This window comes from Puntigrus tetrazona, chromosome 10 (assembly GCF_018831695.1).
Source record: "Puntigrus tetrazona isolate hp1 chromosome 10, ASM1883169v1, whole genome shotgun sequence".
In the NCBI taxonomy this organism is placed as follows: Eukaryota; Metazoa; Chordata; class Actinopteri; order Cypriniformes; family Cyprinidae; genus Puntigrus; species Puntigrus tetrazona.
The window spans coordinates 4,258,185-4,275,843 of NC_056708.1; the positions used below are offsets into that span (position 1 = coordinate 4,258,185).

Here is a 17,659-nt window from a genome sequence, read left to right on the forward strand (position 1 = left end):
TCTAAATGACTGCTAACTCTCAGGGTAGGGTAGGTTTTGGGTTAGTAGAATAAGTTGACGTGTATTACTAAAGATTCTTTTAGTCAGAATGTGAGAATGTGAGAAAAAAAATTACGTTTTTAATAAATGCAGTTTGGGTGGATGAACTATTAATCTGGGTGGACCAGTGCCACCCTGGCCCTTATGCACCTGGGACTTGATCCTTGTGAAACTTGAGCTATTCTCACAACACAGAGAGATTAGCAATTCTTACAGGAAATAGGAGATCATCATCATGGTAAGACTTCCTTCCTCCGCGTCCAGCTTCAGTCACCCTCCAGGGCCCATCAGCGCCAGTCTCTTACCAGCCCACCGGAAGAGCTCCCTCTGATTTACCATCTGGAGAGCCAGGGGTCACAGAGACCCGTCTGTTCCAGGAGTTGCGCTGAAATATTAGAATATTACGAATAATTGTATTGACCTGTTTTGGAGTACTGCACTGCTGAAGCCACAGCTCTTCACTGAGAATCAAAATCGGGACAGCTGTCACAGTCCACGCTAGATGGGATAGAATTTTCTAATTGGATTTTACGTCAAGGGAATTCTGAAATCATGAGCCAGATGAGTCCTTCTGCCTCACAGGGAAACTCTTGTCCCAAACTGCCTTCCGCTGCCAGACTGAGCTTTCTCCATTCAGGTACAGGATCAGACACTAACGCCGGGAATCCAGGCATCAAACCTAAACTGAGGCCCAAGCCTCTTGTTCTTCCACCGGTTCCTGCAACTCCAGTTATAAGCCCCAGCAAGCCGCGTAAGGCGCACACGAGCTGGGTACACAGCGCCAAACAGAAAGAGGAAGCTGGGGCTCCGAGCAGAGCGAAAGAGAGGACGTCCTTTCTGTCTGCTGTCATCGAGCGGACCTCAAAGCTGTATGGATACACACCTGCGCTGCGTCCTAGCTTCTCTGAGGAGACTCCTGTTGATGTGAAATCACATCTGGACAAGGACCGCTGTGAGACTTCAACGCTAATGGCAGAAGCACAGTGTACTGCAAAACAGACTACTATGACGACCAGGCTTAGACCTGCAGTTCCTGTGAAGGTAAGGCCTATATGTGATTTTACTAATGCTGCTTCTCTGTCATTCATTTGCAGCACTGGGAATTCAGATCCGTTTGTGTTGTTTTACGAAGTTTATTTACTGCATATAACTGATTCTGAGCGATTCGCATGTGCTGGTCTAGTCTGCTCTGATTTGAAGAGAGCATCTTTGGGATTTGAACATGCTCGGTAGTGTTTGTTTCTCCACCCAGATGGGCTGATTACAGTACATATCTGAATACCTCACGTTAAATGGACTAAAACCAATTTTCATCTTCCTACTTTGATTTTTGACTTTGAGTCTGGAAAATTGTAAAATGGCCCAACACCTATTTTAATTCCTATTTAAAATAGTACGTAACGTATGTATAATTTATTACAGCACAACCACACTTTAAGCAAAATATCTAGTTTGTGGTCACTCTACTCAGATACTTGGGTAAACATACCCTAAAAACATAACCAAAAGTATTTGTAGTAGTGTTTTTCTGTCCACTGTTCGCTGTATTCTATATATTTGTGATTTGTGAAATGGTAAAAAAACACAATGCAAAATCAAGGATAACACTTTATTGCAATAGTTCACTTTAAACATAATAACAGTAAGTAACTTTGCAACTACGTCTTTATTTCGATCACAACGTACTGACTATGAGAATCTTTGCAAGTATATGTCAGATTATTCTACTAACCCTAAACCTACACTAACAGTCAACTCTGAGAGTTATGTAGTTACACAGTTACTTTTAGTAGAATATCTAATGCCCACTATCAAAATAAACTTCAATCACAAATCAGGCAGCGCCGAATTTATGTTATATTAAGACCAGAAGAACTGATTACGAGAGGGATAAAAGAGACACAAAACTGTCATTAATAAACAATAATCAATTATGCAGACATGTTTATTAAAGCAACATATTAATGTATTTACTACTAACTAGTATTAGTGCTGTGCTGTTTCTCTGGTATCTACAAACACTGTTCAGTGTTCAGTTTAGCCATATCAAACGAGGGTAATTAATCATGTTCTTTACATAATATATGTGTGCATAATGTGTACATTACTTAAAGTTAATATAAACACATGCATGTATAACCTATATTTTAAAATATATAAGTTATATATGAATATATTAAGAAATTAAATATATTTCTATAATAAAAATATGATTAATCATGATTAATTATTTGACAGCAATATTATTTATATTTAAAATTGTTTTATATTAAATAAATTATACTTGTATAACTTCATATTTCCTTTTAACATTTACAATTTTAACAGTTTTAAATAATATAATTTTAATTAATAATAATAATAATAATATTTCTACCATGCGCCTGTCAGAATTATGACACGAGACCTAGCAGCCTAGGTTTTTTTTTTAGTGCATAAATTAATATTAACAAAATCAAACATCTTCATAGGTAGCCTATATAGCACCTTTTATAATCCACATACCTATATATAGTAGAATTGTCCTAATTGCTAATAAATAAATAAAAAAAGAAGCAAATGAAGCTTTTTCTGGTCACAATATTAGTACTAATACATGTAATGCATGAATAAGTAGTAATACATGTCTTTATCATTAGGCCTATTGTTTTTGTTATGTTTTGTTAGATATAGACAAAATATTATCGCATTGACCACGCCCCTAAACAGTTGGTATCGTAGAAAAGCCCCGGATATCTTCGTGAAGATTTCAACATCTGGGTTTAGAACAGGGTCATGCATGATGACGTCTGAGATATGAAGAGGCGCGCACTCTCTCTCTCTCTCTCTCTCTCTCTCTCTCTCTCTCTCTCTCACACACACACACACACACACACACACACACACACACACACACACACACACACACACACTGAGGACTGTACCAACTGACAATAGACTGAGGGGAGACGCATCAAACCACACACACACACACACACACCGTTGACTGCTCTATAATGAGCTGAAGTAATCACAGTGATGCTCAACATCCAGCTTTAAATAACTGCTGGTGAACGTAAACCTTTCTGTCGGTAAGTTTCATTTGCTGTTGTTTCATTCATTGTTTTGAACGATTTAGCGAGAATCGATTCCGGTGCTTTCACTTCGTCAGTGTTCTCTGTTTATGTGTCAAACGTCGTTTCAGTTTAAGTCGTTTTATTCACGACCGTTTGTGTTTGGTAGCAAAACACACTTTAAACACGTTTGCTGTTTATTTCTGTAGCTGGAGTGCTCGTTCGAATCTAGTAGTGAAGCTAACAGACTAGCACACAAGGGGAAATGAGTGAAAACAGATAAATGAAATTCAAACAGTGGTGATGATGCGATGGTAGCGACGATGAAGAGAACGTGGTGCGTTTGTTTTTTTATATACGGTTTTTTCTTTGCAACGCCTTCATTCAGGACGGAGCTTTGTTGTTTTCTGGCTAGCGAGATGAATGATGATTTGTTGTCCATGCGATGATGCTTTGCGTTTGACCCTAATGCATGTTATAACAGTGTAATTACTAATGCAATCGCAATACCAATAGTGTAAATCAAACAAAAAGTAACAGTGCTGAGTTACCAGAGAGCCTCAATACAAACATCACTGTTCTGGCTTTGTGTTCATTGTCTGCTGGTGTTTGATCAAACCAGCCAATCAGCTGTGTGATTCATTGATATTTGGTTATGTAGGTTTTGCTTGTAATGCTACAGTATTGTAATGTGTTATTACAGCTTCAGTCCTAAAAATATTATTTTTGGCATAGTGGATATATTTTGGATAAAATATACCTCTACCACTAAAATATCTTCATTAAACACTACGACAAAACGTCTCTAATTTTGTCTAAACATCAGGGTTTTGTCCTTAACAAAGGTTCAGTGGTATTGCATTTTGCGCAAAAATGTGCACTGAACTGTCATTTCACCAATCATCTTAATTTTTTTGATCATTTTCAATGTATGAAAAGTATAAACAATTTGACGCACTTCAAGTTGAATATCTAAACAATTTAACATGATTGAAAATATATACTCTGGCTTTTTGATAGCAATCAGAAGTAATAGAATTACATTCAGAAATACAGAAATACATAAATGAGCCTAAATCTTTTATTAACACTTCATTGAAGTTTAATAACTTTTATTAAATGTCTAGGTCCTGTAAAAATTCATAAATGGACTACATTAGTGAACATGAATTAACAACTAAAAAACAACTAAAGCTAAACTTACAGGATAGTTGCATGTTTATTAACTAATGTTAATAAAAATAACATATGCTGTAAAGTTCATTGTTAGTTAATGTTAGTTATGCATTATGCATTAACATATTTTATTGTAAAGTGTTACAAAAAAATCTGTATCGCTGAGCACTGTATTTGCTGAAGAGTAATCTGCAGACTATTTAGATTTTTAGTGATTTAAGCATTATATAAAGTATGCCCAAATATTTAATAAACTAAGGAGCCAAAGCACAAACAGCATGCGGGGCTGTTGGTGTAGTTCTGCCACATTGGGCAAGCTTTGCATTACCACAGGAATTGAGGGTTTTGACGGTCTTGCATCATGGTCTCTGATTACATGCAATACATTTTCCCTGCATTGAGATATTGGTCATTTTAGCAGATGTTTTCTCATCCACAAGCAACTGACAGTTTCCTAATAAGAGGACAGACCCCACGGAGTAAGCAGAAGTTTAATGTCTCGCTCAGGGCACAATGTTGATTGACGAGTTCAATAACCCTGCATGATTATGGCAAAAATCACAATACTTCATTATTTCCCTTGACATTGCAATTGCAATTCAGTCATTTGGAAGAATGGACATTAACAGCAGCAACGGCATACATTGTGATGTAGCTTCGCTTCCAAAACGAACCGTACTCCTGAATTCGAAATGTTCTGTTTTTAAATATTAGCAAATCAAGTCATGTGTGTTTTCTTTTTTAGATGTTCAAAATTTTCAATAAATAACCATACGTAGTTAGTGTTTTTTTCAGTTATTTTTAAAAATCACAAAGACGAGACATCCCTCTCGTCAGTGAACGACGACAAAATAATAATAATAAAAAAATATCCTTTAATAATCGCAATCGAGGTAATTTTTTCGGTTAAAGTTCATTGTCATGACGCTATGTATAGTTACAGTCATATATAGTTTTATGTATTTAGTCAGATATATAAGTGCTGCAAAGACAAAGGCAGTGCTGCTGACTTTACTGTCAGACATGTATTCATAAAATGATTAATAAGTAGCTAATAGCTAGTAGTCAAGTCACCATTATTTATATAATTATTATATAATGTATTATTTTTACAATTCAGATTTTGTGAAAACAGCTTTACAGTATTAAACAATGATGACTTATTTTAATTGTACTTTGGAATTTATTTGCTCAACTATTTTAATTGAAGTAGAAATATGTACTGTTTTCTGCTGTAGCTCTTAAACATTCTCGGAAACGGGGTGTTATTCCTGTTTTCTGAGAATAATTATCATGTCGCAAAACTGAAGATCACAGGCCAGCATGCTGTCTGTGTGCCTTAAATACCATGTTTTACCCTGAGGGAAAACCTCAGACTGCTCACTGTAGTGAAAAATCTAGATTGTCAGAATTAGATCATCGTCGTGGTTGTTTCCAGTTCAACTCCATTTTGTGAGCTTCTTGTCTTAAAGTTCCCAGATATTGTTTTTGATGCTCAGTCAAGCTCCGTAACCTCTGAAGTGTTTTATTCATTAAATGCATTTGTTTCATGTTTTTTTTTTCTCATATCCATGTGTAGGTCTGTTTCAGGAGCGCTAATGAATGCTGTGGTTTAAAGAGGAGCACACAGGACGTGTCAGGTGGATGACATAAGCGTCCTAAAATTCAGCACATTGTTTTCCGTAAGAGCATGTAGTGCCATCACCGTTTGGCATCCAGAAGTAGTGCCAGATATGATTTCTGGGGCTGCTCACAATTCTTCCATGCTATTGCCTGCCAGTCACGTTAAGTTCATAGTTTCCTAAAACAAAGCCTCCAGAAATGGTTACCAAGGGACACACATAACAGATGCATTGAGCATACACGGTTTTTCTGTAACAAGTGTGTGTTTAAGCTTAGGCTACATACAGAGATCGTTCCTAATCTCTCGGTTTTGCACAGTTGCACCATTTTGCACCAACTGTGAAGCTCGTCAATGTCACATTGTCCATTTTTTAAAGAAGTACAAAGACCTTTGTGAACCTTTTGTTTGCATGAAGTGCTCAGTGTGTGATACCTGTGCCGTTTCCTTTACATTGTCATATGAACAAACATTCAGTGTTACCGATACCATGAACCTTGTTACGCGAAACAGTTTTTGCTTCATACGAAGTGACTGAAAATCAAGAATTGGTTCATCAGTAAAGTGAGAAGTGTTGCCAACTGCTTTTCATTGAAAGTAACTAAGGCTGGAAACTAAATGTCACTAGATGACATCATAATGGCGAATTCACTAATTTATATAAAGATGAATTTGGATCAGTAGGCAGGTAAGAACAGATAAGGTTGCCATATTCATCCCTAAACCTAAAAAAAGTCACAATGGGGTGGGAAAGTCATTTAATCTAACTACAAATTTGCCATTTGGAAACACTGAAAGTGAGTCAGGTATTAATTCACAGTAACTGATCTGACAAATTAATTAATCAAAGTTATTGTTCGAGTGATTAGAGTAGATAACATTTTGTACTAACTCTGCATCCTGAAAACAGAGATATTGTTTACTGTTTCTGCATCTCTGATCTTGGAGTAATCAATAAGTGGATTTCCTGATGTCTTGACTCAGGGAACATATGAGGAGCTTGTCAATAATGATTTCCCCCCATTCGATCTAACTTAGACACGCTCCGCTCTGAAGCTGACATTAGACATTGAGCTTATTTTTATAGATGCGTCTGATAAAGATGTCTGATTGTCCCAGTGGGCTTTGTCTTTTCCACAGTCTCAGAACTTGGATCATAAAAATGAAAGAAAAGGAGGCAAACCTAAACACAGAGATCAGATTTTTCGCTAAGGCCGACTTCTCCTGTGATATTGAAAGCGGACACCGTTTCTTTCCACCCTGAGTTCAGTTCCAGTAATTCCACATGCTCGTCATGTGGCTAGAGTGTGGTCAATTACTTGTCAGCTACAAAAGACACTAGTATTAAAAAATGAGCCCATTTCTGGAAACAGAAACATTCCTGAGCCGCCTGGAGCAAGTCATAGCGACCGGGCCTCCTGAGGGAACTTCAGCTAGATGGGCATGAATGCTAGATTCACACAGACAGCCTGACATTCATGTCACTTGCTGGATTTAAAGTAACGGTTTACCCTGAAATTAAAATTGTAATTTACTCACAGTCAAATCTGTATAGCTAACTTTCTTCTGTAAAACTCAAAAGTAGATGTTTGGCACAGTGTTCGCGCTGCTCTTTTCCATGCAAACAAAGTTAATTGTGTTATGTTTTTCAGATCTTTTGAAGTCATGCGATCTCTGTGTGAGAAAGACACCGAAATAAAGCTATCCATTTGCATTTTGAAACCTGTGCGTTGCGATATGGCATACTTTTTCTGAAACTTGCTGTATAATATAATATACAGTTAAAACCTGTTAAATGCTTAACAGTAAATTCCTGTAAAATTTACATGGAAAAAAATATTCATTGACATTCCCAGAATTCCCCCGCATTGCATTTTAAGTTTTGTTTGATCTTTAAAAACATTCTATTTGTTCTTAGTTTTCTTCTCAGTTGTGTTTATTGGGGTTGTACGCTACATCATGTTGTTAAATTCATGTTTATTGCATATTTTAGTTTAATGGGTCTCCTCATGATGGTGTTTAGTGCTTGCATGAATGACACTATTTAAAACCTTCTTGTGATGGGCTTTGATTCATCTTGTGACTTTCTCATCACCACCTGCATTTGGTGGTTATCAGTGTATTTCAAAAGTTACAAAACAAATTTCAGTAGTTTAATAGGTGGGTATATTAAAATTATATCAGTTACAATTACGGTATTTATAGTAAATCATAAAGATCTGATTTTTATATAGTGTGTGTTCAGGTGAGCGTGTGATTGGTCGCAGCTGTGTGCGGTCAGTGCAATGGATGATGGGAAATGCAGTCCGATGTATTCCAATATATTCCAAAAAATATTGACTTAAATGCAGTGTAAATGCAGCCTAAAAGCTGAATAGATAAAATTTGCATTTATGTATGTTATTAGGACAGGTAGGACATCTGGCTGAAATACAACTATTCGAAAATCTGGAATCTGATGGTTCAATAAAATCTAAATATTGAAAAAATCACCTTAGTTCTTTAGCAATACATATTGCTAATCAAAAATTACATTTTGTTATATTTATGGTAGGAAATTTACAATTTATAATCATAATATTTACATAATATTATAACATTATCATTGCATTATAACTATTGATTTTTATTTTTTATTTTTATTATTATTACATTTAATTATTGATAACAATGTATTGTTGACTGTTGCTACAAATATTGCTACTTATGAGTGGTTTTCTGGTCCAGGGTCACATTTTGTCACGTTTTGGACCATGATAGCATCTGTCTGATTTGCTAAATTTGGAAGACTTTCTGTCTTCACTCATAAAAAAATGATTAAAATGTCAAATTAATGCATGATAACTCATCATAACTCTGGTTTGTTCTTGCAGGGAGAAGCATTTGATCGGGGAAGCTCCTCTGTACATGCACAGAGTGTTGCCAAAGCCAAGTACGAGTTTCTCTTTGGAAAGACAGAAGACACAAGCTCAGCAGATAGCGGTACTTTCATGTTCTTGCATACATGTAATTTTTCGGCTGAATACAGGTTCAAATGAACACCTTAAATCTATTAAATGTGTATTGTCCTGGGGCCTCATTTATAAAACTCTGCGTAGGTTTCATACTAAAAGTGTATGTACACTCAAAAGCTCGTTATGTATTAGAATAAATATTTTGAGAGAAAAATAAACATAAAAAAAAAACATAAATTAGAATAAAAAAACATATATTAGAATTAGAATTACTGGCCAAATAGTATTTTATTTGTTTTAAATATTAAATTGAATATATTCAATTAAATGTATTAAATATGTGCTCGTAACATATATCTAAATGTTTTTTTTTTTACTTCTGCATAATGATTTTATGTCATTTCAGTGCTTATCTCCATTAACAAGAGTTTAATGTTCAATGTAAACGTGTACTGTACATCGACATGAAATCGGAGCTTAAAATCATTGTTTTTACTTCATTCATATCACTCCCGGTAAAAGAGTTTGTACGCATTTGTCAGAGTTTGTGTGCAGGTGTGTGCATTTTTCCCGTCAAGTTTATTTTTATAAATCCCACCTTTTGCACAGGAAGTGGTGTACACATCTTTTTAGCCCTGTTTTGTGCATACACAATGTTTATAACTGAGTAAATAAATCTGCTTAATCTGCCATTATGATGTCACTTCTGACCAATATACGAGTTTAAAATCCATAATAATGCTTGCTCCATTGAAAAAGTCCATCCCCTGTTATCCTCCCATATCAGAATCCACCCATGTAGGACTGTTTGGCTCATTAATGATTGTTGATTTGTGTAGGTTTCTCTCCTGATTCAGAGCAGATGTCTTATGAACCCCTTGACTAAACTATAATGCATGCTAGTTTCTATAGTTCTGTGCAACATTCTAGTTCACAGAATCTGACAGACTCTAACTCTGCTTTGTTCCCTGTAAAAAGCAGAAACTAGTTTTACAGTTTTAGTTTTAGAGGGTTTGACAGTTTTGACTGATAAAATCGACATTAACTTTATAAATGAACTAAATTAGGTATAAATCAGGTACCTTTTACAGTGTAGCAAACAAGCCAGGTATAAAGAAGAAAATAAAACAAAGATAAAAAATGAGTGTAATTAGAGGTGTTTTTATACAAATGCATAAATACAGACGTAAGCAACAACCTTGAATTTTTTGAGTAAATATTTCAAGTTGTGTTGTGATTTGTGATTATTGAGGTAGTGATAATTATAGCAACATTTGAGCATCAGTTTAACCTGTTTCTTATTTTAGACCAAAGGCATGCTGATGTGTTATGTTCAGCAATTTAAAGTAAACCACTTGTTGACTCACAAAGCTGCTGCTGGTATAAACAGTATTTCAGTGTTGCCATGTCCACACTTTTATACACATGTTTGGGCTTGTTATTTCATTAATGAAAAGTTCAGAAAATGATCAATGTATTAATTTTTTTCTAGCGGCTTGTTTTTTTCAGATCCAGTTTTTCTAGTGAGATCTGACAACATTGGTTTCTATGTTGAGAAACGTATGGGATTTCCCAAGACCACAGGGCCGAGATTTATCTAAATGTATGAGCCATTAAAGACATGATTTTCTACCACCCAATGGACAGGAGTGACAACCCTATTGAGCTCTTGTGTGTGTTTTAACCACCGACATGAACACAAAACACTCTTCCACGATCTTAGTGTTCCCGTGTCATTGTTCTGTCATGCTTCAGTGTCAGTGGACATCATGATGAAACATGTTTCAGAAGTGTGCGTGAGTCACAAAGTTTATTGGCTCATGGTTTCCTTTATTTCAACAAATGACACACATCCAAACTAACAGAAACATACATAGCACAGCAGTGACCTTACATCCCAGTTCATACTATACTATGCACTGGAGCATAGATTTTAAGCCTAGGTTCTAGGGATTGGTGGTATATGGTCAAATTGAGATTTTACTAATTATTAGGGCTGTATAGATCAAAGGCATAATATGTAAAATTGTTAAAATAAAATATCCAGTAGTATTGGATAGTTCATGCAGTTGTGTAGGTGAAATAAAAATTCTTGACTGCAATATTAAATTTATTTATTTAAATTTATAATAGTTTTTACAGTGTTGCATCATATGACCCCTTTAAAAACACAGTTCATCCAAATAGTTAATTGTCTGCCTGCTGTCTGTCTGTCTGTCTGTATTGTATTTATATCAATTGTATATGTTAATCTGTTTATTCACAGGTATTTAATAACCCAAAATGTGTAGCATTTTGACATTTTAGACAGGTTGTGCTTTTATGCTTATACTAACACATATTTTAGATGCATATAACATAAACGTACATTTTGTACACTAGCTGTATCATTTAAAACCTACCAAAAGTAGTTTTGCCAGTTGTTTTGCTTTGATATTTTAAATGAATCAATCATCAAACAATCAATTCATCTACCAATCAGTCACCATAGTGCTTTTAACAATTCATATTGTGTTAAAGCACAATATGTATTAAATTAGGAGAATTTAAACAATTTTCAACCGAGGCATTTCATTATTGCAATGCATTACTGAGTTTTTGTATCAGTTTAGATCAGCTCATTTTAAATAGGTTTGTAATCAAATTGACGATAAATGTTTTCTGTCAATTGACATAAAGGCAGTGTGTTGCTGAAGTGTCTGAACGTATCGTACATACTCTATTGTACAGTAAGTGCAGTGGGATGCAGCCTGATGTTTTTGTTCAAATTTTGTTTAAAGTACATTTTCAACCTTAGTCAAATGCTTCCACCTGGTGATAAGAGTTTGAACATGTATATAACTAATCTACTTACTGCACTGGTGATCATGAAAAAAGGGTCTTTAAAACCTCAAGTTAATGTTTTACACACACTTTTTTCGTGATCACCAGTGTTTTCATTTCAGTCAGTGCATTATAAATTAAATTCACACATAATACACAGTTTCTATGAGAAGCAAGTTTGTAATAAAAAAAAAAAAATAATTTAAAAAAAAAAAGTTCAGGATTATATAATTCCCCTTATATCATGTTGATGAAAATGTGCCCTTAAAATAGCAACAACAAAAAAAAAACCTTTATGTTGTTTAGCATAATCTTTCATTCTTAGTTCTTTGGGAAAAACTGCTCCTTAATGAAGGAAAAAATCATCATATAGTGTAACCAAAATGCAGAAATATGCAAAAAACAAAAAAAGGTATCATGATATCAAGACTGTGTAACAGTCTCACAATAAATCAAATAAGTTGACCTTTTTATTATAAGGAAAGGTTAGTTCAGGTTGTAAAATATCATGTGGCCATGTGGCTTTTTTTTGTATAACTGAAACGCTATCTACTCTCAATAGATTTTTTTACTTTGTTTTTTTGTTGTTCATCCTGCCTTCTGTTGGTTTTATTTGAGGCAGACAGTCTTGCTCCAATTGACTTTCTTTGAGTTAATAATTAATGATGTCTTAATTCTAATTCTTTTCGTCCAACAGTCACCACAACGACCCAAGAGAAACAGGAAAGTGGCTCGGGTCTTGACTTGGCTTTTGACGAGGATGACATTGATGAGACATCCCTCTTCCAGGAGATTGACAGGGAGCTGTCAAATCTGTTGAGTGGTCTGACCGCTTGGAGTCAGAATGCTGCGTCCGGACAGGACTCAATGTCAGGAGATGCCACCGCTGCCGCCTCATCCATGATACCCTGCAACGGGCCAGACGAAACCGCATCGTCTCAGCTGGATATGGCCAAGCACGGCTTGGATGTTCCAAACGGCCAGTCCGAGTTAGCAAGAGACTCCCTGCTGTTTGACTCGTGGTGCGAGGCACTCATAAAGGACCCCAGCTCAGTTATGGCGGCCGCAAACGAGCTGAGCTGCTTCTGCTCTGGGCCCAGTCGAGACCCCAGGAATGCACCGGCCTGCCAAAATAAACCCGAAGCCAGCACAACTCCAGCTGCAACACATGGGGAGCAGCCCTCGGAGGTGCCCTCTCAAGAAAATGCTGGAAAGGAGACGGAGGGCAAGAGGGCCGGGTCACCCTCGCCCAGTAGGACAGACGATGATCCCTCGGCAGAAGTGGCAGACGAGTCTCTAGAGGAATCAAATAAAATTCTGGCTGAGATTCCAGGCATCTTCAGTGGCTTTCTGGAGGGGGGCAAACTCCGGGACAAGCCGCCAAAGAAGCTGCGGTTTGTGGAGAGCAGGGCAGAAAGCCTTGTGAACGGAGAGATGCAGCGCTGCGGCATGAAAGAGGAAGTGACTCCGGACATGCAGCATACAGAAGCCGCAGGAGTGCCACAGGGGCGTGTGCTGAGACCCGATCAGAAACCAGCAGAGAACAGCTCAAACAGGTACAGAACCTCTGCATCGCAGTCCTCACTTGCCAAAAGCCTGTTAGGTAATATAGAGACACTGCTATTTGGCATGAGAAAGCTATTTTATATGATACTTTCATACTTTTTTAAAGATATTCTAAAACATAGTATCTACCAATTGGTGTTCATTCAACAGGAAACAACAGTGTTTACAGGTAAATTAATTCTTTATATTTTTAATAATCAATATTATTAATAATTATTAATATTATTAACAATGAGTAATTGTTTTGTTTTCATAAATATTTTCAGAATTATTTGGTAACACTATTTTAGGCTCTCTTGACTAGTTGCTTATTAGCATGCGTATTTCTAAAATCTTTTATCAGTTGTAAAAATCAGCCATTTATCAGTTGTAATTAAGCTGGTGATTAATCAAGTAGTTAATGCCTTATTTTACATGACCTTATTCTACATCCCTAATCGTACCCAATACCTAAACTTAACAACTACCTTACTAACTATTAATAATTAGGAATTTATTCATGAAAACGTTGTAATTAATAGTGAATAAGTGTCCCAAAATAATAATAATAATCATAATAATAATAAAAACGTGATTTTTCTTATTAGTTATCAAGCACTTTAACATTAAAATAATCAGTATTGTGCTTTTTATCTCTGTTGTTATACTATTGGTAAAGGATTTTGAATAATGAACCGATTTAAAATACTCTATGTGCATGTTTGATGTTTTTTAGTGTGACATTAAAATATCAATATATTTTTAAGATGCATTTTTCTCTCGATATGTCATCTTGGAATAACTAATCCTGACTGACTGTTGCATTACATTTTAGTACTATCAGAATATAAAAGTGCAGAGTAATGCTAACACTTATGGAGAACACTGCTCGCTATTAAATAGATGCATATTAGCATGTATATTACTAGCATATTGGCTGTTTATATAGCACATATTAATGTTTTATTCTGCATGACCATATTTTAGATCCCTACCCAACAACTACTTTACTTGCTATTTGTGATTTGGAGTTTACTGTGAGAAAACTCTTGCATATGTGTTCCCTAATCTAAAGTGTTACCAGCATAATTTATGAATACCTGTTATGTCAGGGGCACACCTATGATGCCTATGTAGGCAACTCAGTAAGTTGAGTAAAAGCTGTCTAGAATGAGAATTATACACAGCTGCACTTTATGCAATGCAAAGTTCAAATGCATAGTTACTTTTTATACTCAGTTCTCTAATGCATCTGATTATCGGTTTCACTTCCTTTATCCTTTCGGCCTGGTCTTCGTAAGAAATGATCAAGCAGAATATAGAGGAAGCATTGTGTTCACTTTGAGTTGCTAAGGGGAACGAGGCTTGTGGTTTTATAATGGAATTGTGTTTTTTTTTTTTTTTTTTTTCAACTTCCTGTGGGTGACTCTCGTGAATTTGTCAAGAACATATCGGGTCATAATTAATGTTTTGCGGAAAGAAAGCTATGTTCATTTTTTGGATTTCATAATAACTAATGATAATAATTCAGAATAGTATTTTGCATAGTAATTAATTGTTCGTTACATAAGAATATTTGGTCACACAAACCATTAACTATCGGTTTTGCCTAATTAGTTGCTGATTAATGGTTTAGTATGGTAGTTGTTAGGTTTAGGTTTTGGATAGGATTAGGGATGTAGAGCATGCTTAAAATGCACAATATTTGTTGCATATAAGTACTAATAAACAGCCAATATGTTAATAATAGCCAGGCATTCTAATATACAACTTGTTTGTTGTGAGAATTGCTCCTTACACTAAGTGTTCATTATTATAACCAAGCCATAAATGGTAGGAAAAAACTTTTGAACTTTTGAGAGATATGTAATTATACTCATTTTAATAAAAATACTGTATCCCAGAAATACGAATGCCTTTGAATGACTAAATGCGTAATGGAAGCAATAGTTCGAGAGAGAATGTGCTTAACTTCTAAATGAATGGTCCTAATAAGGCATTACACTTTAAAATGGTTGTGAGGCAGTATGTAGTCGTGTCCTGTTGAGTGAGATGTGTTTATCTTCGTGTCTGCTTCAGGTGTTCTGCTGCAGGTGAGAGTGAGGTCACAGATGTCTTCAGCTGCCAGTTTGAGAGCATCCTGGAGTCAGAGCGTCTGCGAGGGACTCTCTACAGCAGCGTGGACTCGCTGGACGAGCTGTCCAACCCCGTGCCTGAACCCAGCTCTCACAGTGCTCCAGGAGCCTCATTTGCCTTCGACATTCCACTCACTCCCATGATCCAACAGCGACTTAAGGATAGAAGTCTGTTCCTGAGCTCAGACGCCGAGGTGCTGAGTGTTTCCGCCACGAAGGAGAGTGGCCGGACGGCTCTAGAGGTGACCTCTTCATTTCTCTCAGGGGGCTGCGAGGACGCAGGAGCCGCTCTGGCGAATGGTTTAAATGACGGAGACCCCAGAGACTGGCTGCAGGGCTGTTTAAGGTAAGACTACTGTACACAGCTCGACGTGTAATGAAAGAATGGCTGAAAACTCTTTTACCTTTTTCACGGTTGCACATATTGCATGCACTGTTGCATGAATTGCAAATGTGGAGCTTTCTTAGCAGTGAGCACTGTTTCGTTATGCTGTTATGCCGAAGAGCTTTTGTACTGGAGAAAACATGGAGGCTTGAGTTGATTGTGTGGCGCCCTCTGCTGAAAAGTCTTCTCCATTGCGTGTACCTTTTTATAATTGTGGGGATATAGAGTATGGTCATGCAGTATATATGCTCTAATAATGAGAATTGGTCCCCATACTAGAGTGTTACAGAGTTAACTAAATATAAAACATAGATGAAACATAATCTGAGATAAAATTATGTACTAAAATAACTACAAATAGTGAAATAAAATGACTATATACATGTATAAAAACTTTATTAAACACTGATATTATATCTCAATGATACATAAATAACACTGGTTCAGAAATAACACTTTTTATTGAGAGTCTCTTAACTAGTTGCTTGTTAGCATCCATAGGACTAGAGTATTAGCCAATTATTAATCCTATTCAATACCTAGACTTAACAACTACATTACTAACTAATAATAAAAATCTAGTTAACAGTGACTTAGTGCTTACTATTTTAAAGTGTTACTGAATTTTCTAGATATTTAGACAATAACCGTAAGTCATAAATAAGAGTTGATGTTAAATGCAAAAATAAAAAAGAAGATATTTTGAAGAATGTGGGCGACCAAAAAGTTGAGAGGGGAGAACATTTAAAGTGAGTGGAAAGAGTGCTATAGACCAAATTTCAATTGTTTGTCAAATTAAAAATAAAAATGCAAAAAAAGTTAAATTAAAATGTTATGTATACGTGAGATAATCCTATTAGAGACACATTTTAATGATTTTATTTATTTTTTATTTTTATTTATCTAGTTGAACCCTAGTTGAAGCTGCCCTGCTATTGTTTATTCCTAATATTAAGGAAAAAAAAATCAACATCAATGGTTTTCTTTTTATTAAACTGTACATATGTTATGCTATCATGTTCTAATTGTTTAAACAACTCAATTAAATATATTTAGTTTATACACTTTATTTTAAGCAGTATGCACTTTTTTTTTAAAGGAATAGTTCAACCAAAATTCTGTCAGCAGTTACTTACCTGCAAGTAATTCCAAATCCTTCAAATTGAATACCCATGAAGTTATTTTAAAGAAATTTTGTAAACAGGCAGTTTTGGGTCATTTTAATAGTATGGAAAATAATATTATGGAAGTCAATGGTGACCCAAAACAAACGTTTTTCAAAATATCTTCTTTTGTGTTCAGCAAAACAAAGAAATTCATACAGGTAACAAGTATGAATTTCTTTCATACTTAACAACTCGAGGGTGAATAAATGATGACAGAATTTACATTTTTGGGTGAACTATTCCTTTAAAGACAGTTGAGTTATTTTATTGCATTGAATAAACGTGCATTAGTAAAAAAAAATAATAATAATTGGTGCGCCCCCTTGTGGCCTCAGGTGCGCCCCCCCAACTGAAATTATGGTCTTTACATTTGAATATTGATAATATTAAAGCACAAAATTCCATCTTACGGTTTCCAATCATTTTGACAGCCATTTAGTGCAAGAGACCTTTAGAAAGCATTAGCAGAGCTTAGCAGAGAGTGAGACCTGTCCTGAAAATCTGAGTTTGTCGAATTATGTTCAAATATTTACTGCGCACAGAATCATTTTTGCTGGTTTTGCTGTTTATGATTGTAATGCAGCATCTTAGCTTGGTGCATTAATACAGAATGGGGTGTGTATTCATTTTACATTAGCACCCAGCAGGGCTCATCCAATCCCAATTTTAGACATTATTTGACTTTCATTACATTACATTTAAAACAGATACATTTCTTGATCCTTACTTTGTTATTTATTCTTGCGATTATTTTGAAAGCCA

At 35.6% G+C, this 17,659-nt stretch overlaps 1 protein-coding gene across 2 annotated transcripts in view; it reads left to right on the plus strand.

Moving 5' to 3' along the window:
• The first annotated feature begins 335 nt into the window (after window positions 1–335).
• psd3l (pleckstrin and Sec7 domain containing 3, like) overlaps window positions 336–17,659 on the plus strand; it is a 77,922-nt gene continuing 60,598 nt past the window's right edge. Inside the window, exons 1-5 of one of the 2 annotated variants that reach the window (XM_043250391.1) lie at window positions 336–1,080; window positions 8,763–8,871; window positions 12,364–13,269; window positions 13,383–13,401; window positions 15,291–15,692. In XM_043250391.1, coding sequence (XP_043106326.1) covers window positions 592–1,080; window positions 8,763–8,871; window positions 12,364–13,269; window positions 13,383–13,401; window positions 15,291–15,692 — 1,925 coding nt within the window. In that variant the 5' untranslated portion in view covers window positions 336–591. The remainder of the gene's footprint in view (window positions 1,081–8,762; window positions 8,872–12,363; window positions 13,270–13,382; window positions 13,402–15,290; window positions 15,693–17,659) is intronic. The other variant, XM_043250392.1, reaches the window with a different exon arrangement.